Below are 26,493 nucleotides of genomic sequence, written 5' to 3' on the forward strand. Positions count from 1 at the left end.
ATTTTTAGTAGAGACGGGGTTTCACTGTGTTAACCAGGATGGTCTCAATCTCCTGAACTTGTGATCCACCTGCCTCGGCCTCCCGAAGTGCTGGGATTACAGGTGTGAGCCACCACGCCTGGCCTCGAAAAGCTATGTCGAACTGCACACCTTGGGGGCCAGCAGTCTATCACAGAAAGTGTCTTGCTCTTCATTTTTTCCTGAATATTTTACGTCACCCACTAAATTAACGGTGATCGCTGCTACCATTTACTGAGTGCTTACCATATGCCCCATGAGCACTTCCCACATATTGTTTCATTTAATCCTTCAATGATAAGAGATTGATACTGTTATCTCCATTTTAATATAGGAAAAATAGAGCCCAACAAAACAAAGTAAGTTACCCAAGTTCCACAACTAGAAATCACTTTGAGCATCAGGTTTGTCTGACTTGAAGCCTCTGAAGGACTCCTTATCGCTGGCAGTAATAAGTTGAAAGAAGAGGTGTGTGTAAAGAAATCCATGTGGCGTGCTGAGTTGCAGCTGTTATTTAATTGGTTGATGCACTACTTAGATGAGGCATGTGCGGGCTTATTACATGGATCCAGGCTTGAAATGAGACCCAGGAAAGCAGAAGGCACAACCTCCAGGGCTCTCTTGACACATACAACTTACTTTGTTGTCTATTTAAAAGAATGATCAACATTCCCTAGTAATAACTGCAGGATCTTCAAACTACCATTTGGGGTGATTACATTTTATTCTGCAACAACTTTTACAACATTTGTAAGTAATTCTGTTCTTAGGATATAATTTGAATAAGTCCGCTCCAGGGTTATAATAAAGTAATTAATATGTCGGAGCGGTTTTGAGCAGGATTCGATTTATTGCCTCTATAAACAATAAAGTTAAACACGGGCAACTTGGAGGAAAATTATAGGGTGCATTAATTTTTTTCGCCACATAGAAGAGAAAGAAACCAACTTGGAAATACTTCTTAACGCATTAGGGGTTCAAGATTAGGTTACTTACTCCTCTGGCAAGAGATAGGGATCCAGCACCGGTGGGCTGGGAGAGGACATCTTAGTGAGGGCCATGATATGTTCAAAGGTGATGTCGGTTTGGGTTCCCGTGTCCACCAGCTGCGACTCTGATGGAGGCGTGAACATTTTGGTCCTTGGTGTTCTTCTCAACACCTGCACCACTATGGGCTCCTTGGCTGTCTTGAAAGCTTCCACAGCCTGGTCATGAGTTGCTCTGGATAAGTCTTTGCCGTTGACCTGTGGAAAAATATTTAGGGTAGGACAAGGTTAGAATGAAGCAGAAAATGGAAGGACAAATACATGAATTGGCTGCTTTCATGTGTAAGCAGCTAAAAGAAAGAAGCAGGTGGTGGTGTCAGAGAACTTCAGTTCTCTGTGTTTAGGTTTCCCGAAGAATGCCTGGTGGAAAGAGAGTGAGTTTGGAGGTATTCAGATCTGGCATGCAATAATAAATCTCACAGCGGGAAGGCTTAGCTTCCCCGTGGAATGTCTTTAACACAATTTCATCACTTGCTAATCTTGCCTGTGAAAGAAAAGGCCAGCCTCAGGCTCCGAGCCTTTATCAGGCAATAATAGCTAACTAGAAATTCATTACATTGTTATGTTTTAATAGTGTGTACTTTTCCAGTTTGTGTCAGATGATACCAGTCTTCCCTTCACGGAAGTAATATGAAGTTTCCTCTTAATATTAATCCTTTCGCTCTTTAAAAAGTCCATTGAAAATATTAAGTAAATGACAGTTCAGGCCATAGCGGCATATGGCAAGTTATTATGGAGAAGGAATTCAAATGGCCAGCGTTTGGGGGAAGTGACCGCTGGCTTAATTGCTGTTTTGTTTCCCACTGTGTGTAGTGATTTGCTATTACTGCATCCTCAAAGCCTGCACTTATTGAGTGACTACTGTCTGCTGCTTGACTTAAATGACGATAGACCTCTCACCAGTTCTCTCATCATAGTCCTGTGAAGTTGGCAGGACTGAAAGTAAGATCATCTCCCTCCCTACAGCCTCAAACCTCATGAGAGGACCTTACTAGTTTATGCTGGGTCAGAACGTTGGACGCTGTGTCCAGGATTCTCCCCAATGGTACAATCAAAACTCACTCAACCCAGCTATCTTTAGAACAGCTGACATAAGATGAAATAGAAATCAGAGTCTTATTTATAAAAAGCAAAGTCGTTCCAAGTTAGATGGAAGTCCAATGATTTAATTTATCCTCTCTTTTCCCTTCCCCCATAAAACAAAGGAACTTTGTTCAGGTGGTTATATGCAGAAAGTCTGGTAACATCTTATGATTGGACTGCATAAAATGTATCAGGCTCCACAATATTTTAATATTATAGTATTCCTCAAGTGGTTTGGTTGGTTTTTAAAAAGCAAATGTAAAATGATGGTATGGGAATCATATTCCATAGGACACATGGCTGCAGAAGTTGCTCAGCTTCTCAAAGCTTTTCTGGAGGACACTGACCCATTCAAGTCACTCCTCATAGCAATTCCTGAGTTTAAATCTCTTAGATTAATAGTCCACTCTTGCAATGTGCATGTTTCTAGCATGTATTTATAAATGTCAAAATGAACACTGAACCACAGCCTTTTCCTATTTGGCATATATACATTTTCCTCCCTTAGTATCTTGGACTTCAAAGCATGCTGACAATTAGGTCTATCCTCAGAGCACTTCAGTTTCCCTCTGTCCAGGCAGAACATAAATATTGATTGTAAAGCTGTTTTTCTCTTTTTTTCCCCCAAACCCTTTCACTCTGGCCCTGTAGGGACAACAACTCTTAGGTTGAAGTGCGTTGTAAACAACTGTTGGGTTGAGAAATAGATGTTGAATTCTTTCCTTGTAATGAAGCCCAAATGAATCATGCCAGTGGAGGTTATTAATGATTTGGATTCAATCCACTTAAGTAATTTATTTACATCATGAGGGAGTTCGGCAGAAAAGAACTCTGGGTCACAAAATGACTTGAGTGCACCAGTAAATAAGGAACTCTCTGAACCACCAAACTTTTAAATTCCCCATCCTGGAGGACTTGGAAAGCAGGGTTTAACACTACGACTGTTGCCATGTTTCTCCCTTTGAGAAAAGAATGAAAGGACAAGAAAGAATTCTTTCTAGCTTTCTATCCCAAGTGACCTTGGTAAGTGCTTCCCTGCTTAGACCCTAGAATGCTGAGGGCTTGGCATGGGAAGGAATGGGGTGTAGATGGGGATGAAAAACAACTTCGGATGCGGTGGAATTCATGCTGGGGCCGGACTATTTGAGCCGTATCTTTCATTAAATGTGTGACACCAAGAGTCACATAATACAGGAATTTACAATGCTACAGCAAATTTGTTGCTGAGAATAAATTAATGCAACATATAGCACCCTTAGGAGGTGTGGCTGTGGTCAATACCACCCAGTCACGCTGGTCTTCTGCCCTTGGTATTCCCTGGGAATGGCTTGCACCAATGTTAGTTATACCCACAATGAATTCAGACATTAGGATTTTCGAGTGGGTGCTACAAGATGTGTCAAATTTGTTCTTCTTCTATTTAATAGTATATAAATACCAGGCCTTTTGCCAAAAAGGAATAAGAATGGGGTTTTGTTACTATGGCATATTTTTCCTTTATAACTTCCTGTTCTTGTTAAGAGGAACACTAAGCTAAGTGAGGAGAGGATGGGGAATTAATTAGAATCCAGGCATCTTCTAGTTGTGTCCAGAAAGGAACCTATGAGTTTACACTTTTTAGAAACACATAATTCTTACAAACACTAGAGCAGGCAATGTCAGCTGCCTGGGCAGCACGCACCCATCCTCACCCCAATGCTCCCTCTCTGCTAAAACAACTCTTTGTTTCCTTTCTACCAGATCCTGTATCTTTCCCTCTGGGGGAGATTTGAGGTGTGGACTGTGATGGGCTCCTGCCTATCATGGTGGTCTTGGTCCTTTTGCCTCGTGATGGATTTAGACATGGGTATACAGTATAATTCTGGCTGGTTGGATGGGATGAGAGAGCTGCTAGGGAGCTCTGAGGTTTTGTTCATCCTTAAACTAGGACAGGAGATAGGAGAGGGCCATTTTTTGCCTCTAGACAAGTCATCTGCATGCTTTCTTGGACTTGTGGCAGCATCTTGGGACCATGTGGGGAGCTGGCCTCAGAGGCCAGCTTAACACACTGAGGATGGCAGAGTAGAAAAATGAGAGAATTGTGGTCCTAATAATATCACTGAATAAGTGAATTAACCAAGTTTAGAACGTCTTATCCCCAAAATTCTTGTTATATTCAATAATACGTTCCTTATACTTTAGGTCATTTGACTTGGATATTAACTACCTACAGTCCAAAACATCCTAAAAAGTGTAAATATCACATAGATATATTGTAAAATTAGGCACAAATGTTTTCTCATTCATTCCTAGAGACATTCTTCTATGTGGGTAAAATAATTAGTGAAAATCCTTCTCTGATTAGGAGTACATCTTAGTTCATTTTTATAGCAAGGTGATGGCAACTATTGCTTTACTTGGATAGATTTTTATAAACCAAATGCTAGTACCATTGAGTGGATGTTTAAATGGTACCAAGAAAATGATGCATGAAGGACCCGCTTGGATCAGTCTAAAGCTAAAAGCATTCTTGGCTACAAAGAGCTCCTCTGTGTTGAGGCATACTCAATTACAAAAAGCAGGAAAGCTGTTCTGAATCTGTCCAGCTTTGGGTACTGTTACACGGCATTGATACAACAGCATCCGTACTGCCCAGGTTACAGAGGGAAAAGCAGTAGCAACCCCAAAGGGAGAACTGGGACTTTGGGGTGACTGAGAAATGCCCTGTCATCTCACACAAGAATGTCCTCCCTGCCTACAGCTGGGTTCCACAGAAAGGCATTTCTGACAACTGTGCCCAAGAAAACAATTTTAGTAGCCCATGCAGTTTTCAATCAAATACAGTTCAAATAAGCCCCTCCACAAGCCAGATGACCTCCTCCCTTTTTTACAGCTCAGAGGTGGAGTGTGCAGGGACAGCAATTGTGGGATGAAGCCAGCGTTGGAATCCTGGCTGTGGGCTTTGGGCAATTTAACTGTTCTCAGTTCCAGTTTCCTCATCTTCGAAATAAACATAGCATCATGCTTTTTAGGGTAATATAAAGTTTAGATGCGATAACTTACTTGTAATGCCTAAATGCCAATAATAAGAATTTACTAAGACTCCAGTGCTCGTGGGGATCCTGTAGTAGAAGAGACACATTTTCCCAGGAGGAAACAATCTATAAATCAAAGAAGCAAAACCCAGCCTAGTGAGGTGTTCTTAAGAGACATTTGTATGCCAAAAGGCTTCTTGACTTCCCAGAAGCTCCCTGCCCATCTTGTGTGTTCCTGGGGTACCAATATGCACATGGATATTTTCAGCCTTCGAGTTGGGATTCTTGGAGGAGGAGGGGGGTGCAAAAGATAAATTTTACAGGACTTGACCCCTGCCACATGAGCTTCTTGACAAGGTATTTTAGGGATCATTACATTCTCTTAAAAGATGATGAGACAAGGCGGGAGTTTACTATCCTAGACAATCCATTTTTGCAGCCAAATTTGTTTTGAATTACCTTGTGCGCATAACACTTATTACACTGTCATCTTGGAATCACATCACTGAGACTCTTAGCGAGATGATGACTCCGGTGCACGCCGTCAGCCAACCGAGAATGACAACTTTTATTCGCAGGATTAGCATTGCATCTACATTACACAAAACAGTGGCGATGATGGCTGTGATTATAGACGGGATGCACCCAGTGACGTTTGGCCCGGTCAAATTCAATATCATTAACTTGCCCAATTGAGCAGATTGCCTTTAAAACAGTTTATGCAGCTTTAAAACCAAGTAAATGGAATGTTTTGGAACAAGAAATGCTGATTGCAAACTTTATTATAAATTAAATGCTTAAATTATTCACCTAAGGCTCTGGCTGGTCCCCTGGGACTTAGGTGCAATTATGGCAAAAATCCAATCAGTTAGTCTCAAGGCAAACATCCCTGCTGCAAATATGACATGACACTAAGGGACCTTAAAGAGGTCCTTTAGCATAAGGTCTCCTGAGACAAGACAGACCATTATGCTGAGGGCACGGAACCATTCCTTCCGGGTTCAATTTGGGCCGGAATAACATTGCTGTTGCTCTTCCTAGGAGGTACTTGTAGCTGTCTTTTCCAGTTGGTCCTGAGAACTAACACAAAGCTGGCGAGCTTTCCATTTGGGAGGTAAATTTCACTGACGACCCATCTGTCTATCTTCAGTCATTCACTCATTCAGCAAGAATTTACTGAGCTTATTTAGTGAGACCAGTTCCCTTCTTGGCTGACGGAATGTCACTGAAAGAAGTTCTTGGAGGAAAAATGAAGCTACAACACATGGGAATCACTTAAGAAATGGAAAGATGAATGCATTATGGGTGGCGTTTTACCAAGACATCGAGTGACTCAGAGACTACACACGATGGAATGCTAGCCGGGCCCATAAACCAGAGAGAGGCTTGGTTTTCACGGTCTACTTAGAAATACCATGGGTTAAACTACTGTCATACAGTAGCACCTTTCAAAACACAGAGTCCCAGAGAGCCTTCAAAGTTTTCTACAACTTAATCGTAAGCAGTTCAGGATATTTTAGAATGTAGTATTTGGAAAAGGCATACTATACTCTCTCCAAATTAGAAACTAAGTACCTATTTATGGGGGACATTTGGTTTCTGAGGTTCAGCATATCACAGTCACCTCTATTTCTATTACATGTGCAAATGGCCTCATGTAAAGTACGAATGCAATTTTAAATTCAGCCTAGTATAAATTATGCCCCTGGCTAAAATCCAACTTTTATAGGGTTCATTTAATTAAATACAGGGGGAGTGATTTCATTCTGTAAAATATCACACCTATGTTTTCAAACTAATTAAAACATAGAATTCACTGGAAGCAATAGACGATAATACACTATCTACTGAAAAGTAAAAGGTTTCAAGCCCTGATTTAGGTTGGATAAAAAAAATCTTTTTTTCATTTAGGCAACTCCTGTCTGTCTTAATTTATTTCAAATTTATAGTCTCCTCTAGGGCTTGGAGAAGGGAAGGCAACTTATCTAAAATGCAGGTATTATGGCAGTTAAGAAGAAATGCGAGTTTCAGGAATGAATGGTGTTCAAATTAATGTGTTTCTGAGGAAAGTACTTCACTTCAGAGATGGAGATCTGTAGATGGCACTGCCACAGCTGTCAGTTTCTATGTATGGATGTGTTGGGTTCTAGTTGGGACCTCAGCAGTTTGTCCATGGTATTTTCTAAATGCATCCTGATGTTATTTCCCTAGATTTGGTATTTTTACAACCATCAGATCCCCTCCTTACTCCATTTCAAGCATCCTGCACAGATAAATTTATAGCTTGGGTAATTTCCTTGTTAGAAAAGTCTTCTTTGTGTCTAACTGATGTGTCTCACATTTTAAAATCCTTTACTGTTTTCCTAAATGTAGAATACATCTGACTACCAGCCTCTGATTAGTAAAACAGATGAGTCTTAGAGGTTAAAAACATACATGTACTTACTTTTTAAAAAGTAAATACTTTTTAAAAATATTATAAAATACTTTCTTTTCAGATACCAATCCCACCTTAGTATCGCCTTTGGAAACCTTGGTATCATCACATGAAATCTCATTTCAAGCAATGGCATCCAAATGTCCATTAAGCTACAGTATATCTGAACCAGTATGAATAAAAAAATTAACATGTACATTTTTGCATCACCTTACAGGTGATAATTTGAAGCAGCAGCTCCAGATATTATAGGAAAGCCAATGGCAAGTACTTGGCAACAAGCTGTTTCAACAGCCAAATCTCCCTATCTTCTACATCTCCTAAGTTCTTCGGAACTTGAGGGTCTTCTCCAGTAAAAAGTACACACATATTCAATAAGAAGTGTTTTTGCTCTTAAGCTTATTCTAGACCATTTCTTGATAGGATAAAAATAGTATCAAGGACAGTATCCTCTGCTTTGTCGAGAATGAAAAAATGAGGTCCAGAAGGTCTTGGAGTGTTTGCAAAATAACCAAGTGGCTCTGGCCAAGCTCTCCTGCTGTCTCTGGTTTCTGCACTGCAAGTGACAAGGTGGGGCCATTTCAAGTGAAAAATGACAGAGAGGAAAGAGACAAGAAATACCAAGTTTATAGACCTCACAGAAAATCACAACATGCAAAGTGGCTTTTCTTGGATAACTGATTTCTCTGTCTGTCTCTGTTTTAGAACTTCTCTGTAGTACCCCTGCTTAGGGATGTGTAGGCTGAGGTGTGAGCAAAGGCAAGGTGGCAAGTAGGGCAGTGGGCTAGAGGCCGTGTCCATCCAGAGGAAGAGAAGCCTTCCTCTAAATCACGCAGAAGTGCTCGTATGGGCTGGTGGTGGTCCTGCTTCTGGCTTTCACTAGGTCGGGAGTCCACCATAGTGGCAGCAGGTGATGATCTGGCCTCCAGACTCCTGCATTTCAGCCCTGGACACATAGAAGGGGCTGCTGGGTGACTCAGCTCCCTCTATAGCAAAAGGGCTTGAAAACGGTGTCTCCCAGAGCACTTCCTGGTTGAACAGTCTATGAAAGTTGCTATCAGCCACTCCGTGCTTCGTTGCTCACCTTTTTATATATGAGTGTCCAGAATACTTCAAATAAAATGCTGGAGCTTTTGACACTTTAATCATGATAAACCCAATAGTGGTACAACACTTCCTCTGTGCCAGACACTATTCTATGCACTCTACCTACATTTACTCATGTAATCCTCACACAAGGGAAGTACAACTACTATCACTGTTTCGCAGACAAAAACGAGAGACACAGAGGGCATCTGCGCATCTGCAGACATTTCATTTAAGATGCTGGTGGCTTTCACCTTGAATTGGGAGAGGCATGCTCTAAGTTCACAATATAGAAGATGACATGCTTCTTTTTTACACGTCAATGTTATTGCATTTAATGATCCCTTGGCATTATCTCTTGCTGTAAAGGCAAATACAGCCACAAATTGAAGGAGGGAAGGTGTGGTTAGGTTTTTGCAAGCATCATGCCCGAAGCCTTTATGAAAGCCATTTTACTATGCCATTTCCTCTCCCTGGTGTAAACTTCATATTGGTCTCATAAATACCTTGAATAAACTTGAATTTGTTAACTGTTTTCATCAGAGTCTAGAGGGCTGGCTACAATAAAATTTCTACTCTCAAGCCTCTAGTCATCAGAGGAAAGGACAGGAAGAGTCCTCCATCAACAGAATTGTTATCACACAGAGTTAAAAAGAGTGTTTAATGGTGTTTTCTATTTTGTGTCACCATAGTTATTTACATTTAAAATTAGAGGATCCTTAAGGATGCTGCATGAAGATGCAGAGGAGCAGGCAGGAGTTCTATGTCTGATGAGGGCCATTGTCAAGGTGCAAAGCTTTAGGTCTGTTTGCCTGGGGTTCATGTAGGCTGTAGCACTTGTGAGCTGTGCTATCTTGAGCAGGTTATTCATCTCTTGATGCCTTAGTTTTCTTCTCTGTAAAATGGGGTAACAGCAGAACCTAACTCACAGAGTTGTTGCTGGAATTAATTAGGCTCTGCATAGAAAGTAGTTATGGTTCATGCCTAGTGCATACCAAGTGCTCAGTGAAGGTTAGCTATTTATTATCCTCATTGATTTGCAGAATCAATGTGCCATGTATTGATAAAGTGGTGAGGAAGGCTCAGTAACACTGGGTGAGAGTGGGCATCACTGGGGCTCCAGGGTGAGACACATGGGGGTCTAAGTCCGTGCTCTGCCATTTATCAGATGTGTGACTTTGGGTAAATTACTCCATCTCTGTGTGCCTCAGTGTCCTCAATAGAATATGAGGAATATTTAAGTACATGCTTCATAGGTGATACCTGAATGATGTAATTAAAGTAAAGCTCTTAGCACAGTGCCCAATGTCAGCTGTTGTTATAACTGTCGCACTTAGACAAATTTTCTAGCCTCTTCCTGTGCCTCATCTATAAACAGGGTTGTGAAGATTCCTTGTAAAGAGCTTAGAAGAGCGCCTGGCTCATAGCACACTCAGTAAACGCTATCTTTTACGGGAAATACTAGCCTAGGTTTGGGCTCCTAAAAAGTCCAGCTGCCAAATTTCAGTAAAAACCATACTCCAAATAAATCACATAAGAAAACCCATGAAAAGCAGTTTATGTTGCAGTCATGTCTATGGGAGGAGCCATTTCAAGGATATGACACTGAACGCCACACATGGGTTTTTGTTCTGTGTCGGGCAGTGCAATAAATGCTTCACACACATGATTTCATCCCATCTTCAGAATAAGGATGTCACTGGTGAGGTAGGTGGTGTTATCTCTACCACCTCAGAAGCTGAGCAGCTTCCTAAAAGTTGTGCAGCTTATGAAAGTAGAAACGGGGATGTGACCCAGGTCTGCCTGGCTTCGAAATGCGTGTTCTAACCACCAAGCAGCACAGCCGGCAGTGCTGTTACCTGAGCTGGGCTGTAAAGCAAAGGAAGCTGAGGGGTTCACCGGTGACTGTAGGATGCCAAGATGTGAGGGTGTAGTGAAAAAGGGCAGTCATCAACAAGAGGGAGAGGTGGGGCCCGGAGGTGGAAGGTGATGTTCCAGTGAGAAGGACACTTGCCAAAGGAGAACGTTCATGGTGCATGCCATGGCAAGGGCACGTGAGCTTTACCCTGAGAACCAAGTCAGCTGAGTCTACTGACCTTTCCCAGGAACTCACCTTGGTAATGGTATGTTTAACAAGCAGGATGGAGAAAAACATTAGTTGTGGATATTCATTAACCTACCGGAAATTGATTTTCTTCTGTCAATTCATTTCTTACTAAGTTGTCTCATCAGATTTCAATGTGTTTGTCCTACAAATGTCCTATAGGCAATGTGTAAAGCCCCTGGGATGGAATGGCATAAAAAAAGTACAGTTAAGATAAAAGTAATGTCAGTCATTTCTCAGAGTCAGAGAAATCTCTGAGCAGCAAGAAAACAAGCAACATCACACATTTTTTGAAGCGCCTGAATCTTAGAAAGCAAATTTTGAAAAATGCTATTGGGCTTAATGTCCTATACTTTATTTGTTCCTCTTATTACAAGACTATGAAAATTCCTTAAACACAAAAGTCAGGTAACAAACCAATGAATGCCAGGAAAAATCAAAGCTAAAGTTGATTCACTGTAAACACAATTTCCTGGCTCTTGTGGATTTGTGTTTCAGAATTTTAGTGTAACCTACAAAGAGTGGTTTGGCATCTTTTTTGTTCTTTTTTTTTGTTTGTTTTCTATCCAAAGAAATAAAATTATGATGTGTATCACTTGATCAAAATTAATTTTGGCTCCTGCATAGCCAACTAGTTCATCTTGCAGTTTACAGACCATGTGGAAAAACTTTCATTAAATTGATTGTGATAGGATCCTTGGAAGAAAATGCTGTTTATATTAAACCATGGTTTTAGTGGTTCAAAACAAACAACTCAGTTTAAAAGAGCCTGGTGCCAGTATGAATATAAAACTACCAGTAAATGTTGATAGAATGGGCCATTTTTTCTTTTGTTTTCCTATAACAGTAATCATTAGTTGGCTTGTCCATAATCAACATTCTAAATAAATTATGACAGATCTTCTCAAATGCCTCCAATTTCCTAGACAGCATTTAAAAATAATTCCACATCAGCGATAAACTAAAGAGTATGGCATGCATTTGAAATATTCTTCAAAGACTAAAGCCACTTTATTGCAGGAATCATCTTTTGCTTCTTTGAATCTCTAGCAATGCTTAATACTTCCGAGTTATTTTCTACGTACCATGCAGTATGCTTGGCACTGTACATTCAATGGCTCATTCATTTGTTTATTGGTCAAATAATGATTGCGAATGACTCCATGCTCAGCACACTGCCTGGGGCTGCCAATATAGTGGTGGGCAAGACTAGAAATGGAAGCTGTCCCTAGGAAGTTGACAGTCTGGTGAAGGAGAAGGATGCTAGGAATCCCACTACTGAGAGAAGGAAAGAAAACCTGGCAGGGAGAGGGAGGTCCCCTGAGGAAGAGGTGTAGAGCACCAATCCAAAGGGCAGGATTTAAGTGGGGAGGAAGAGAGGAGAGAGTACTCCAGAGAGGGAAAGGCATGTGCAAAGGTCCTGTGGTAGGAGAAAACCTGGTACAACGGATGGGCTGCTGGTGCACGTGAGTGGGGTGCAGACTATCATGCGTTAAGCCTGGAAGCATGGGCAAGGGCAGGATGCTGACTCTTGGAGGCTTCAGGTTGGACTTTGTTTTTAAAAAATATTTTTATTTTTTATTGTTTATACTTAAGATGTACAGCATATTTTGCTATACAGATGATCCCCAATTTATGATGGTTTGACTTATGATCTTTCACCTTTACAGTGAAAGAGATACATATTTAATAGAAACTGCACTTTCGGTATCCACATAATCCTTCTATTTTTCACATTCAGTACAGTATTAAATAAATTACATGAGATATTCAAAATTTTATTATTGCATTTAATGATTTTGCACAACTGTAGCTGATATAAGTGTTCTGAACATATTTAAGGGAGGCTAGGATAAGCTACAATGTTCAGTAGGTTAGAAATATTAAATGCATTTTTGACTTAAAATGGGTTTAAGATGTAACTCCATCGTAAGTTAAGGAACACCTGTACATATGTGTAATGAAGTGATTACTACAGTCAAGCAAATTAACATATCCATCATGTTACAGTTACCTTTTTTCATTTTTTAGTATTAACTATGGCTAATAATAGTGTGTTACATACTGGACATTTGCCAAGAGAGTAGATTTTTAGGTACTTTCATCACCAAAAAAAAAAAAAAAGGCTTTGATTTTGAGATGATTTAAGAGGAGGGTGGAGAATCCACAAGATTAAGGGTTTTGTTTGTTTGTTTGTTTTTCCTTCGGTTTGTACCTTAGAGACATGATCATGGGAGTTGGCTGCTGTGTGAAGAAGAGATTAGAAAAAATTAGGATGACATGGGACAGGAAGGGGAGCCCTCCCACCGTAAGCGCTCCAGAAAGTAAGTGACTTGCCTAAGGGTTATTAGCTACTAAATAGTAGTTTGGAAGCTTGACCTTGGCCTCTTACCTCCAAGTACATTATTCTTTGTTAAGCTAAAATACTTGACGTGTGAGGTCTCAAGACAAAGCAAATGCAAATACTAAATTTCAAAAGCTTGAAATAAATTAGGACTTAGATAGATCCTGGGCTTCTTGAGAATTTTAATTGTTCTGCTACTAGATCACGCCATGCCGACACAGTCTTTCTGTAATGGGCTCTGGATCCCAAGTCACTGTTCCTTCTTGGGGGCTTCCCTCACAAGTACATGTGGATGTTGAGGACACTGCCTACTATTCTTACCCTAACCTGGGGTATTATTTATTTCTAGAAACTTTTCTTCCTAAGACTCTGGAATCATTTATCTCCCCCCAAAAGAAGGTTGGATGCAGAAGGAAGAATGGTTTATTCTGTGACTGGCTAGAAAAGCCACTGAATCTTGTATCTCTGAAACTCTCTGCAAAATGGGATGCATATTCCCTAGCCCCAGTGGGGGGAAGCTCTACCCACTTGCTCTTAAAACTCTGTTCTTCACATGAACTGTCCCACGTTGTTTTTAGAACCATATTAAAAAATCCAAACCATATCCATCTTTAACCTGCCTAGTTTTGTTGTTGTTGTTGTTGTTTTTTGAGACAGAGTCTCACTCTATCACCCAGGCGGGAGTGCAGTGGTACAATCTTGGCTCACTACAACCTCTGCCTCCTGAGTTCAAGCGATTCTTATGCCTCAGCCTCCTGATGGCATGTGCCATCAGGCCCAGCTAATTTTTTTTGTATTTTTAGTAGAGACGGGGTTTCACCATGTTTGCCAGGCTGGTCTTGAACTCCTGACCTCAAGTGATCCACCTGCCGTGGCCTCCCAAAGTGCTGGGATTACAGGCATGAGCCACCACACCCAGATGATTTTTAGTTTTGACTTTTAAGATATAACTCCGTCGTAAGTTAAGGAACATCAACAGTTCAAAGTGGCATTAACATGGGTGATTTTCTTCATTTTCATTATGAAAATTTTGATAATTTTCTCCCTCTTGCTTCTCCCCATAAGGAAAACTGAATAGAAGCCTGCAGTTAGCAGGGCAGCCCTTGCTGCTCAGGCTTTCTTAGAGTGAGGAGCAGTGGTCCATATTTTATTCTAGTGAGTTATGACAATTGAACTATTCTGGAGAACTATGCTGTGTGTGCACGTGCGGGGAAATACCATTTCATTGCTTATCTAGTTCACATACAGAATTAAAGCACAAAAACTAACTTTATGTTTGTCCTAAACTTTGTCAAAATTCTGTATTTTAATTGCAAATTATTGCTCAACTTGGTGAAATTTAGGCTAGAGGAGAAAATACCTGCCTCTCTTCTGCTGTGTTGACTAAGTTATAAGAGAAAAAGAAACCCTCCCTATCAGCTCAAACTTAATTTGTAATATGTATGAATATTCCATTGAAGAGTGCTTACATACAATAATGAATCTGGCTCTATCTACTGAATTGCCAAAATATTCTCAGTTTGCTGAGACCCTTCCATGCAACCAGAGACAACTTTTATCAGTAGAATGTATAAACTGTCTCCAAGCTATCTATCTCCATTGAAATGTGCAATCACTGTGAGAAATTGGTGCAGATTTCTGGAAATATTGGCTTTGCAAGAAGAACCAATGAAAATGAGCAGGAATAACTAACAGTGGAGACATCTATGGTGGAAGACACAGAAATTGGGAAGATTTAGAACCTGTATGAATCAAAAGTAAACTTAAGTGTGTACTTCTTTCTCAAAGATTTATAAATGTGATTTACAAATGGCACAAAAAGAATAATAATGACATCCTAAGATATTTATCACCTGTAAAATGGGAAATAAAATGACTCACCCTCTCGACTTCACAGGCAAAGAAGGGCTTTAAAATATGACCATATTATAATAATTGATCCTTGCTTTTTGTGATTACATTTTTAAAAATAAGAATGGTGGGTTAATACCTTATCTTAGCCGCACAGAACACCTGACTTATACATAGGAGGCCCACAATACCTTTGGAGAACTGAACAGAAATAAAATTAAACATGTTTGTGGAAAGTATGAACTGGGCTAAAAACACTGCAAGATTCATGTATAGGTGAGTCCATTGATACATGCTGAGAATCAAATGATAAAGTAAACAAAATAGTATATTTGCATCTGAAGAAAGTACTGATGATTTCTGGACCTCAATTTCCTTACCTGTAGAAACTGGGAAATTATATAATGATGATTTTTAATATAAGAGGAACCTCACTAGACTGGTACTTACACCCTTCTGAATTATTTCAGATCACTCCCCATCTGGTCTTCTATGAATGCTTTACAGCCTTTGTAGCTACAACTCCACAGTCTCCAGCCCCAATAATCCTATCACATCCTGGAAGCAGGAACTGGGCCCCCGTCCTTCCCCACCCTATGGCTACGCAGTTAAAACTTCCTGACTTCATTTTCTTGCTCTCAGGTTAGTTACACGGTAGTGTTGCCTCAGGACAATGGATCATTCATCTCCCTGACTCCCAGGTCCAACAGGGGACACAGAAGAGATAGACGCCTTGCCTGCGTTCACCTGGAGAAAGTTTGTTTAGATGACAGAATAACCCTGGGTATATTCCAGCTTAGCAAGCTTGAAATGACTCTGGGGACTTGGCCTGGCCAAAGCACAGTTCTGAAATCTTTTCTCTGTTGTCGAATTGTTAGAGTTTTAACAATGAAGCTAAAGGGGTTGCTTTTAGTGAGAGGTGGGAGAATAAAACTTCACAGGGGCACAGCAATTAGTGTGTGGACTAGATCCCTATGACGGAGAAAAACCTGCAGCATTTTGTAAGATGATTTATTAGACATGGGTAGAATTTGCTAGAAACCTACCAGGAGCAAATCATCTGGGAAGGAATTAATGAACCAAACAAAACACTTGATAATGTAATTAGAACTTGAGGAAACGTAGGGGTTTTTCAGAGAGAGAGGGGAGTTCATGTATGTGACTTTGATTATGTCAAATGTAAGGCTGGAAAAAAGGATGTTAGCAAATTTTTAAAGAGTAAACTTATCAGAGGGTAGAAGGAGATGACGGGGGTGACATTTATAGTTCTGATGCATCAGTGTAGTTAGCAAGTGTGCCCAGCTGGGTGGAAATGCACTTGCAGCTTTGTCTCAGCAAAAGGGTGGAAATGAACTTGCAGCTTTGTCTCAGCAAAATGGTGTGTGGGTCTGAGAAACAGAAATGAGCATGCTGGAGGCAAAAATACGGATCCCCTGCACACGGAACAGCAGAGAACAGCCACCAGGGGAACGCGGTGTTTTTCTTTAGTTGCTTTAGGCAACACTAAGTTTCCCCCTGCTTTTGTTTGGGTCAGGGATTTTTTTCCTTTAAATCTTTTCTCAGTTGAGTTTAAAACTGTGAGTATGAAGCTCTCTAAGCTTTTCTTTGACCTCGTTTCATCGTGCCTTACAGATGAGCTCATTGAAAAACGTGTTTTGCAGCGGTACCATCCGCTGAGTATGTCCAGAGGACATTTCTGGCCATATACGTGTCTTAATTGCTATCGCAGGCTTGGCATATCAACTATATCTGGGTCTAACATAGGCTATCTTTTGTTGATATAAACATATATGTTTTTAAATGTGTAATTTGAAAATACGTTCCCTTCATCAGCTTTTTAGTTTGGAGGGGGATGTGGTTAACATTTTTAATGACTTTCCAAAACAAACATTTCTTCTTTAAAATATACATTGCAGAGTCATACACCACCATCCACACAGAGCTTTCATACTTTCCTAAGTGTTTTCACTTGCTTTAGCTCCAGGAATATGTGTCAAACTTGGGATAGCCCCTTAGAAACATGGCCCTCTCTGGATACGAGACAGTGTAGGACACAGATGCACATTAAAGTATTATCAGTGAAATGCTTTTCCTAGAAATCCATGACTCCTTCTGTCTTGGAGACTCTGCCTGGCTGACACTGACTACTCCATATTGAGATGACTCAGGAAGCCCAGCCTGGCCATAGTAACTGGGTCCCATCCTCTGTTTCGTTCCCCTTGCACTTGGCGCTGGCCACCCCAAGTGCTAGCTGCGCTGGTGCGTTTTCATCTGTGTGATAAAACTTGGTGGATGTTTCCCTCCATCTAAGACCAGGACCTTGTTAGTTGGACCACTGCAGTCCTGCCAGTGGATGCCCCTACTTGGCACACTGGAGGTGTCCAATAAATACCCTGCTGAACAAATACTGAATCTGAGAATTTTCTCTAAAAGTACTGCATATTTACACCACCATATATTGTTTTTAAGAAGCTTTGGCTTTACATATTTCTGTTGAAACCCTTATTCTCCACTGTTCCTTTCAAGAAAATGATGTAGCGCCAATGATCTCTGAAGATGTCCACATAAGTTGACCTTTCTGGATCTATTCCCATCATTTTAACTGTCCCCCAAGAGACTTTCAACCCATAATGATGACCCTCTTTGACCCAATTTTGGAAGCCTGGCTGCCCCCACCTTCTCTAGAAATGCTGGCTTTTTCCTTCAACCCCTAGATTGGTTTATTAGACAATAGAGTCATCTCCCCATATCCATGAGATACTGGCTCCAGTATCTTCCCAAATCCATGAATTCTCAAGTTCCTGATATAAAATGGCACACAGAGTATTTGCATCCTCCCATATAGTTTAAATCACATGGCCATATACTTGTCCTAATTGCTATTGTAGGCTTGGCATACCAACTATATCCTCCCATATAGTTTACATCATCTCTAGATTATTTATAATACTTAATACAATGCCTACATCATGGGAATTCAACATAGTACTGGCATGTGGCAAATTCAAGTTTTGCTGTTTGGAACTTTGTGGAATTATTTTTTCCAAATATTTTTGATCATCAGTTGGTTGAATCCACAGATGAAGAGCCCATAGCTATGAAGTGCTGACTATATGCCCACATAAAGAGCCTACACCGTGCCATACGGGTTCCAGATACACTCACACACACATTAAAGCTCACCTGGACACTCCTAACAGCCTAGGAGAAACAGCTCATATTCCTGGGCTTCAGAAGAAGAGTTTAAGGTTCAGAGAGGCCCAGAGACTCTTCCAGGGTCACTCAATGGCAGAGCCATAAAAAGAACCCAAGCCTTCCCCTTTTACAACTGAGGCTCTGAGGGAGAGGGAGGTCCTCTGAAGTAGGACATGAACACTGTGAGCAAGTGGCTATTTTAACCTGTCCCTCAGCACAGCATATGACCCAGAGAACATAGTAGGCACTCACTAAATGCTGCCTTTAAGACAATCAGGTGTAGGCCGGGCGCGGTGGCTCACGCCTATAATCCCAGCACTTTGGGAGGCCGAGGCGGGCGGATCACGAGGTCAGGAGATCGAGACCACGGTGAAACCCCGTCTCTACTAAAAATACAAAAAAAAAAAAATTAGCTGGGCGTAGTGGCGGGCGCCTGTAGTTCCAGCTACTTGGGAGGCTGAGGCAGGAGAATGGCGTGAACCCGGGAGGTGGAGCTTGCAGTGAGCCGAGACTGCGCCACTGCACTCCAGCCTGGGTGACAGAGCGAGACACCGTCTCAAAAAAAAAAAAAAAAAAAAAAAAAAAAAGACAATCAGGTGGTTCTAGACTGTGGTAACTTGCAAATGGAATCCTTCTCCTGCTTTAACAAAACAGGATGAACTTCCACTTGAGCAAGATGTAAGATATTACCTTGATACCTTGATACCTCAATTTAACTGCTAAAGCTACAAAACTACTTCAATTTTTTTTTTTTTTTTTTTTTTTTGAGACAGAGTCTTGCTCTGTTGCCAGGCTGGAGTGCAGTGGCATGATCTCGGCTCACTGCAACCTCCGCCTCCCAGGTTCAAGCGATTCTCCTGCCTCAGCCTCCCAAGTAGCTGGGACTACAGGTGTGTGCCACCACGCCCAGCTCTTTTTTTGTATTTTAAATAGAAACGGGGTTTCACCATGTTGGCCAGGATGGTCTCGATCCCCTGACCTCATGATCTCCCCGCCTCGGCCTCCCAAAGTGCTGGGATTACAGGCGGGAGCCACCGTGCCTGGCCAAGTACTTCCATTTTACAGAGGAGAAAACTGGGCAGAGTTTCTTGTTTGGGTCTTTATATGATGTTTCTGCAGTAGAACCACATTCCTTTAGAGCCTTTACCCCACATTGTAATTATATTCTCAGCAGTGTAGTATTTAACTTCTGACCCCATCTCTCTCTAGAATGTAAGCCCCTTGAGGGCAGGGACTTTCCTTTCCATTGTACTACACTGGAACATTCCTCCAGAACACTAGAGGGAGATGCCCACTAATGTCTTTTAATGGAATGAGTGACAGGATGAGTGAGGGAGCCTGCCCAAAGTCATTGGAGTCAGACAGTCCTGTGTTATGATCTTGTCTCTGCAACTTACCAGCTGTGTGACTCCAGGCTGCTTTGTTAACTACTTTAACCCTCAGCTGTCTCATCTGTGAAATGGAAATAATAACAGTATCTATACTTTTAAGGGGCTGTGTGAGAAATACATGAGCTTTTGTATATAACTCATGCATTTAAAGCCTGTGCAGGATAAGTAACACTCAAAAGCTATTTATCTTTGTTCTTATGAGGACAGGAAAAAAAATCACTGAAATATTAATTTGGGTTGGCACTTGTTAATTCAAGGATAAAAAATACAACACTGGAACTGTGTCCTACCTCCCCTGGCTTTCTTAACCATGGTTGGATATGGAGTAGAGTTGGTTCTGAGACTTCATGGACAACTTTGAGAAAAAGGATGCATGGACCCTTTTGGTCAATTTCTCGGTGGTGGTTGACTCCCTCCCTTTCCTCTTTGGGGAAGAGCCACTACTTCCTGTTCTAATCCATGGCGCAACTTGGAACAAAAAGTTCAAGTTAATTTAACTGGGGAGGGAGAGATTAGACAGACATGCTAAACAACTCAAACTTTAAATACTGGGAAGTTTCCAGGTACTCAGTCCAATGCTATAAATCTTGGATTTAGAAAGTTGCCAGAGAGAGAAATAAAAAGGAGAAAATACCAAGCAAAGGAAACAGAGGTATCTCTTATTAAGGAATTAGTCCAGATAGGAACTTATCAATGGAGGCAGTTAGCTGCAACATATAGTAACTAGTATATAAAATGTACAGTATGTGCATTACAAGTTATTCCTGCCAGTCATCCCCTAACTAGATAAAAGGAACTTAATTTTGAACATAAAATACCATTGTGATTCTGAGGGGAAATAGCTGCTGCTTTTCATCTCCCGCTGCTAACTGAAATATTGTTATGAAGGATAGTAATTTCTCTGTTTTGAGACTCCCAAAATAGAAAACAGCTGCTTGATAAAGGAAAATTGGTTCATATTCTTTAGAGTTTTACTTTATTAAAGTGCATGTCACTTCTAATGTTATGTGCCACAACCACTGACACTTTTGGGCAAGGGAGGGGAATAATTGTCATGTGAGGCAAAACAGGAATGTGTCTGTGTTATGGTAAACTGCTTAACACACTGGGAGAAAACTGTTATTCTCCCAGATGTCTGACAAATTACCTCTGTTTTCACTGGTTTAGTGCTGTGAATAGTAAGCATTTGTTTGCCGTATTTGGTTCATGTGTTGTTTGTTCACAAAAAAAGATAAACTTTTTGCTTAAGATTTCTTTAGCTAGAAACATGTAAACTTAGGAAATGTGTTTATAAAAACATTAGTTCTAACTGTAGTCTTACAGATGTGTCTTCTTTTACAACAAATGTTACAGTTTGAGAAAATCTTTTTACAGATGAAGAATGCTTTATATATATATTTTTAAAAGCGGCTTTTTGTACTTTTTGTAAAGATGTTTACAGCCAGCCCACTCCGTCTTCCCCTTATTACTATTTCTGATTTACTTTTCTTCAGAATTTGGGGTAGTGGAGGCTTTTAATAAAAGATATTTATTCTTGGGTCTCCTCTTAATATTTTCTTAAATGTCAAATAAGTTTTAAAATTTCTAAGATATACGTATGGAATTACAAAGAATGTTACAATGAATGCCTGTTAAACCTACCAACCACAGAGGGAAACTGGCATTTCCCCGTGACGAGGAAGAGATGGGCTTGTCTGTAAGATATACCAGAAAATCTGTATTTATACAAAATGAAGTTGGACTCTAACATCTTACCATATATAAAAAAGTAACTGTGATAGACAAAATTTATATAAAACTTTGGGAGGAAAATTATAAGTAAATATCTTTACGACTGAGAGAGAGAAAACACATTTCCTAGCAAAGATTCAACAAGCACAAACCAAAAGAAAAGGGATATATTTGACTTTATGAAATTAAGATATTTGGTTCATTAGAAAACATGATAAAGAATATGCAGGCCAGGCATGGTGGCTCACACCTGTAATCCCAGCAATTTGGGAGGCTGAGGCAGGTGGATCACAAGGTTAGGAGATTGAGACCATCCTGGCTAACATGGTGAAACCCCGTCTCTACCAAAAAAAAAAAAAAAAAAAAACAGCTGAGTGTAGTGGCGGGTGCCTGTAGTCCCAGCTACTCGGAAGGCTGAGGCAGGAGAATGGCATGAACCCGGGAGGCCAGAGCTTGCAGTAAGCCGAGATCACGCCACTGCACTCCAGCCTGGGAGACAGAGTGAGACTCCATCTCAAAAAAAAAAAAAAAGAATATGCAAAGACAAGATACAAACCGGAAAATGTTTGCAACACTGAGGGGTTGGTATCCAGACTATGTTTTTCAAAATCCTACAACCAGGGAAGAAGAGGAAAAATCCAGCAGAGAAATGGGCAAAAAGTTGGAGCAGGCACTTTACACACAAGGAAGAAACTAAAAAATGGCCAATATACATAAATATATACTTAACTTCATAGTCAGGGTGAAGCAAATTTAAGCCACAGTGAGATACCGCTTCATGTTCACTATATTGGAAAACTAAGAAGTCAGACAATACCAAGTGTTAGCAGGGATGTGAAGCAACACGAACTTCTCTACCATAATGATGGAAAGCAATTTGACACTAGTAGAACTGAAGAGGCACATAAATGCCCTCTCTTCCCCCATCCTTTCACTCATCCACTCATCCATCAGTATTGTTTTTTTTTTTGAGACAGAGTCTCGCTCTGTTGTCCAGGCTGGAGTGCAGTGGTACGATCTCGGCTCACTGCAAGCTCCACCTCCCAGGTTCACGCCATTCTCTTGCCTCAGCCTCCTGAGTAGCTGGGACCACAGGTGCCTGCCACCACGCCTGGCTAATTTTTTTTTTGTATTTTTAGTAGAGATGGGGTTTCACCATTTATCCAGGATGGTCTTGATCTCCTGACCTAGTGATCTCCTTGATCCACCCACCTCGGCCTCCCAAAGTGCTGGGATTACAGGCGTGAGCCACCGCGCCCAGCCATCATCAGTCTTAGTCTTATGTAATAATGATTCTCCTAGAGCAGTAGATTTCAAAGGGTGATTCCCAGGCCAGAAGCATCTAAAGTCTAGGGGTAAAGTGTGGTGCACAGTGTTTAAACATGCCCTCCTGGTGATTCTGATGCCAGTTCAAGTTTGAGAACCACTGCCCTAGCGGAATTTTTCTACCTTGAGACTGATATAATCCTGTGAGTTAAAAACAGGATTTCATCCTTTACCAGTCTGTCACCTTGACAAGCTGAACACCAAAGAGGCAAATAAGAAAAAAAAAAAAAAAAAAAAAGAGAATCCCCTTCTCACCCAGTGAGTACTGGGGTGAAGAGCGAGGTAAGGCAGATACTTATACACTGGTGGGTATTACGCAGACAGACTTGTTTGGGGGCAATCTTTATTAAGACTTTTAAAAATGGTCATCCTCAGATACAAAAAAAATCTACTTCTAGAAATGTACACTAAAGATTGACCAATGATGTTGTTTAATTGACAGGCTGTAACCTGAAAGCCCCCCAGATGTGGTGTCTATAAATCATGACCTGTCATTATGGTGATAGCTATATAGCTCTCATCAGAAAGAGGCCCCTGCTCAAACTTATTTCCACAAGAATTCTGCCAATTCAGATTCATTTGGGTAATAAGGTCCTTCTTAAAAATACATTCTCTTCTGGCAGGAGAATTCTACCCATCATCATTCACATTATTGGAAATTAATCAGGTTACTTTCTTATTTACTACTGGGAAGGGAGTAGTTGTAGGAGCAGAGGGTGTCTTGTTTAGGAGGATATAGGATAATGCTGGAGCCTGGAGTGATTCAGAGAAAGAATATGGTGAGATATATATATACACACACATGCATATGTATACATTATGTATATAATGTATACATAATATTTATCATGTATATACAGCAACTTCCAGAGACTCTTCCATAGTCAGAAACACTGTCCTTATTTCCTACTGCCACTCAAATCAAGACCAGTGTGCAACACAAACTGAATACTGGTGCCAATAATATTCTTTCACTTCTGCACTATTTCAGCTTATTCTTTATCACAAGCTGATGAATATCAGATGTATCTGAAAATTTTATATATTCTCTCTCCTTTACAGACAAAATTCAATAACCTTCAATTTTCTACTTGTAAACTAGATATTACAGGACTATTTGCTTGAAAAAAGTTCTCAAACAAAACAATTTATTTTTGGTATTAACCAACAGATGGCTAAATTTTTGATCCACATCTAAGTGTCTGAGATGTGACTTCTTTGCTGCCTACTCATCCGACAAAGACTCAAGAAAATCTGTCAGAAGGCTTAGGTCACCTAGCAGTCCTCCCTCTTCCAGCATTTTTGATTTAATATAGAACAGAGGCTCCTAAACGTGAACTTGCACCAAACCCACCCGGAGCCCTTGTGAAACAAATTGCTGGGCCCCACCCCAGCGTTTCTGATTCAGTAGCTCTGGGGCGGGGCCTGAGAAAGTGCATTTCTAACAAACACGTTCCCAGGTGATGATGCTGTTGCTGGGCCAGGACCCTACTCTGAGAACTAATGACTTAAAAGAAACTTCCAGAGACTCTTCCACAGTCAAAAGCTGTCCTTGCTTCCTACTGCCACTCAAATCAAGACCAGCATGCAGCACAACTGAACATTAGTGCCAATAATATTCTTTCACTTCCGCATAATTTTGGCATATTCTTTATCACAAGCTGATGAATATCATCAAATGTATTTGGAAAAAAAAATTATCCCATGAGGCAGGCAATTAGTAGATGGAAAAGAGATCCTTTCCCTGAAGTTCACCAATGAATACACAACTCAAAACGCCCTTGATGAACAAGTAGGCAAACAGGTCACTCTAGGCAGGACACATTCATTCCTGACATCTCTCAGGGCAGCACCAGCTGTTCCGCAGCACAGCTCGACTACATTTTACCAACGTTATGACGCCTGTCACATAAATGACAGTGGCACTGCCAGAAACTGGCTTTGTGGGCTTCAGAGAGTGAAGGCTGTTCCCTGCTTAATTCCACACTGGTCGGAGAATGCAGGAGGATTAGTGGGGCTCTGCTGTGCCTTCACCCCAAACTGTTGACGGTATTCTTTTGTGCATTACCCACCACCCCCCCACCGCCCACATTTAACCATGACCTCTTCCTGCATTATTAATGAACACAAGAGAACTCATTTATTAAAGCTGGATTTTTTCACTCTTCCATATGTTTCCTTCTGCATGCCATGGCAGGTGGGTGACAGGAACACAGAGAGAGGGGTTGTCTTCTCCCTTGTGACCCCGTACCACCTGCCTCATGGCAACATGCAGCTGTATCTGTGGAAACCATCAGAGACCAGGGATATGGACTCATTTGTCAGGGTAAAACCCTTCCCAAACCAAAGTGGGATCCACTTGATACATTTCTCACTCAGAAGTTAATTTGGTAAACACATCCTGAACAGTTACTAGTTATGTGCCAGGACCTGGGGTTTCACCGAGAACGATGCAAAGTCCCTACCTTCATGGGGCTGACATTTGTCCAGGAGGTTGGGGTTGAAAACAGGTGATAAGCAAGTCAACAAAATACAGGAGCGAAATCAACAGTGCACAAAGAGGTTAGAGTGGGTGGGGGGATTTTCTTAGGTCAGGTCAGGCCTCCAGGGAGAGGGACATTTAAGCTGAGCTCAAAGATGAATTGGTGAACTAACTTACAGGCAGAAAGGAACAGCCAGCTGCAAAGTCTTGAGAAGGAAGGAATAAGGTGGGTTCTGGGTCTTGAAAGGAGGCCTGCAGGACCAGGGCAGATGAGCAGGGCAGGAGGTTTATGGGAGAGGTCAGAAGAGGCTGGATCTCACAGGGCTCTGTGAGCCACAGTTAATTCACTGAATTCCAAGGGCACTGGGGAGCAAGTGGGTGAGCAAGTGGGTGAGCACCTCGGTTCTCAGCACCTGGTGGGTTGGGTGAACGTGTTGGCTGAATGAATGAAAAATGAATGTCTTGTGTCCCCTCTGTTCCACATCCTCACTTCCTTGGTCCAAACCACGGTCATTTCATTCAACACCTAGTTCTCTTTCTAAATTCCTAATTTGTATTCTTCTTTTCTTGCTCCTCACTCTTCCTAACAAACACTACAAAATCCAACTTATTCAACCAACCATGTGCTGAGAGTAACAGTGGTGATGAGACTTCCTAGTTTACAGTGTAACATGGGAGGCCAAATTAACATATATATGGAAACAAGGTGGAAGGAAGTGCAGGGCACCTTGGAATACTTCAGAAGGACACCTAAGCTAGGACGGTGGGTATCAAGCCCTAGTCCTAAGGGAAAGGAAGGAAAACTCCTTTATGGTCCTCTAAAGCTTTGTGTCTTAAGAGGAGACAAACAGAAAGAAGAGAGGTAATCTCTGGTCCCACCCTAGGTCGTTTCTTTTCAGAATCAACATAAAAGTGGTTTATAATCCATTGTTAATTAACAAGAAAACAACAGTTAGTGACAAATAACGGCCATGTATTAAAAAGTGACTTTCTCAGCCATATGCTGGCTCCATATTCAATAAAAGGCCCTGTTTGTCAAGGTGGGAGGAGAAGATGGGCTTGTTTTTTTTTTTCCCCCAGAGAAGGGGTCTTGCTCTGTCACTGTCACCCAGGCTGGAATGCAGTGGCACCAGCATAGTTCACTACAGCCTCCAACTCCTAAGCTCAAGTGATCCTCTCACCTCAGCCTCCTGAGTAGCTGGGACTACAGGCATGCACCATCATGCCTGGCTAAGTTAAATTTCTTTCTTTTTTTCTTTTGTAGCAACGGGATCTCATCAAGTTGCCCTGGCCATTCCTGAACTCCTGGGCTCGAGCAATCCTCCCACCTCAGCCTCCCAAAGTGCTGGGATTATAGGGCATGAGCTTCCATGCCTGGCCAAGAT

The 26,493-nt window shown here is 41.2% G+C and overlaps 1 protein-coding gene across 5 annotated transcripts in view; it reads right to left on the bottom strand.

Moving 5' to 3' along the window:
* Positions 1-26,493, bottom strand: part of PDZRN3 (PDZ domain containing ring finger 3) — a 243,765-nt gene that overhangs the window by 20,748 nt on the left and 196,524 nt on the right. For all 5 annotated transcript variants that reach the window (XM_019024575.4, XM_004035904.5, XM_019024576.4 and 2 more), the window contains one exon: positions 1,015-1,262. In XM_019024575.4, the coding sequence (XP_018880120.1) occupies positions 1,015-1,262 (248 nt within the window). The remainder of the gene's footprint in view (positions 1-1,014; positions 1,263-26,493) is intronic.

This window comes from Gorilla gorilla, chromosome 2 (genome assembly GCF_029281585.2).
Source record: "Gorilla gorilla gorilla isolate KB3781 chromosome 2, NHGRI_mGorGor1-v2.1_pri, whole genome shotgun sequence".
NCBI lineage: Eukaryota > Metazoa > Chordata > Mammalia > Primates > Hominidae > Gorilla > Gorilla gorilla.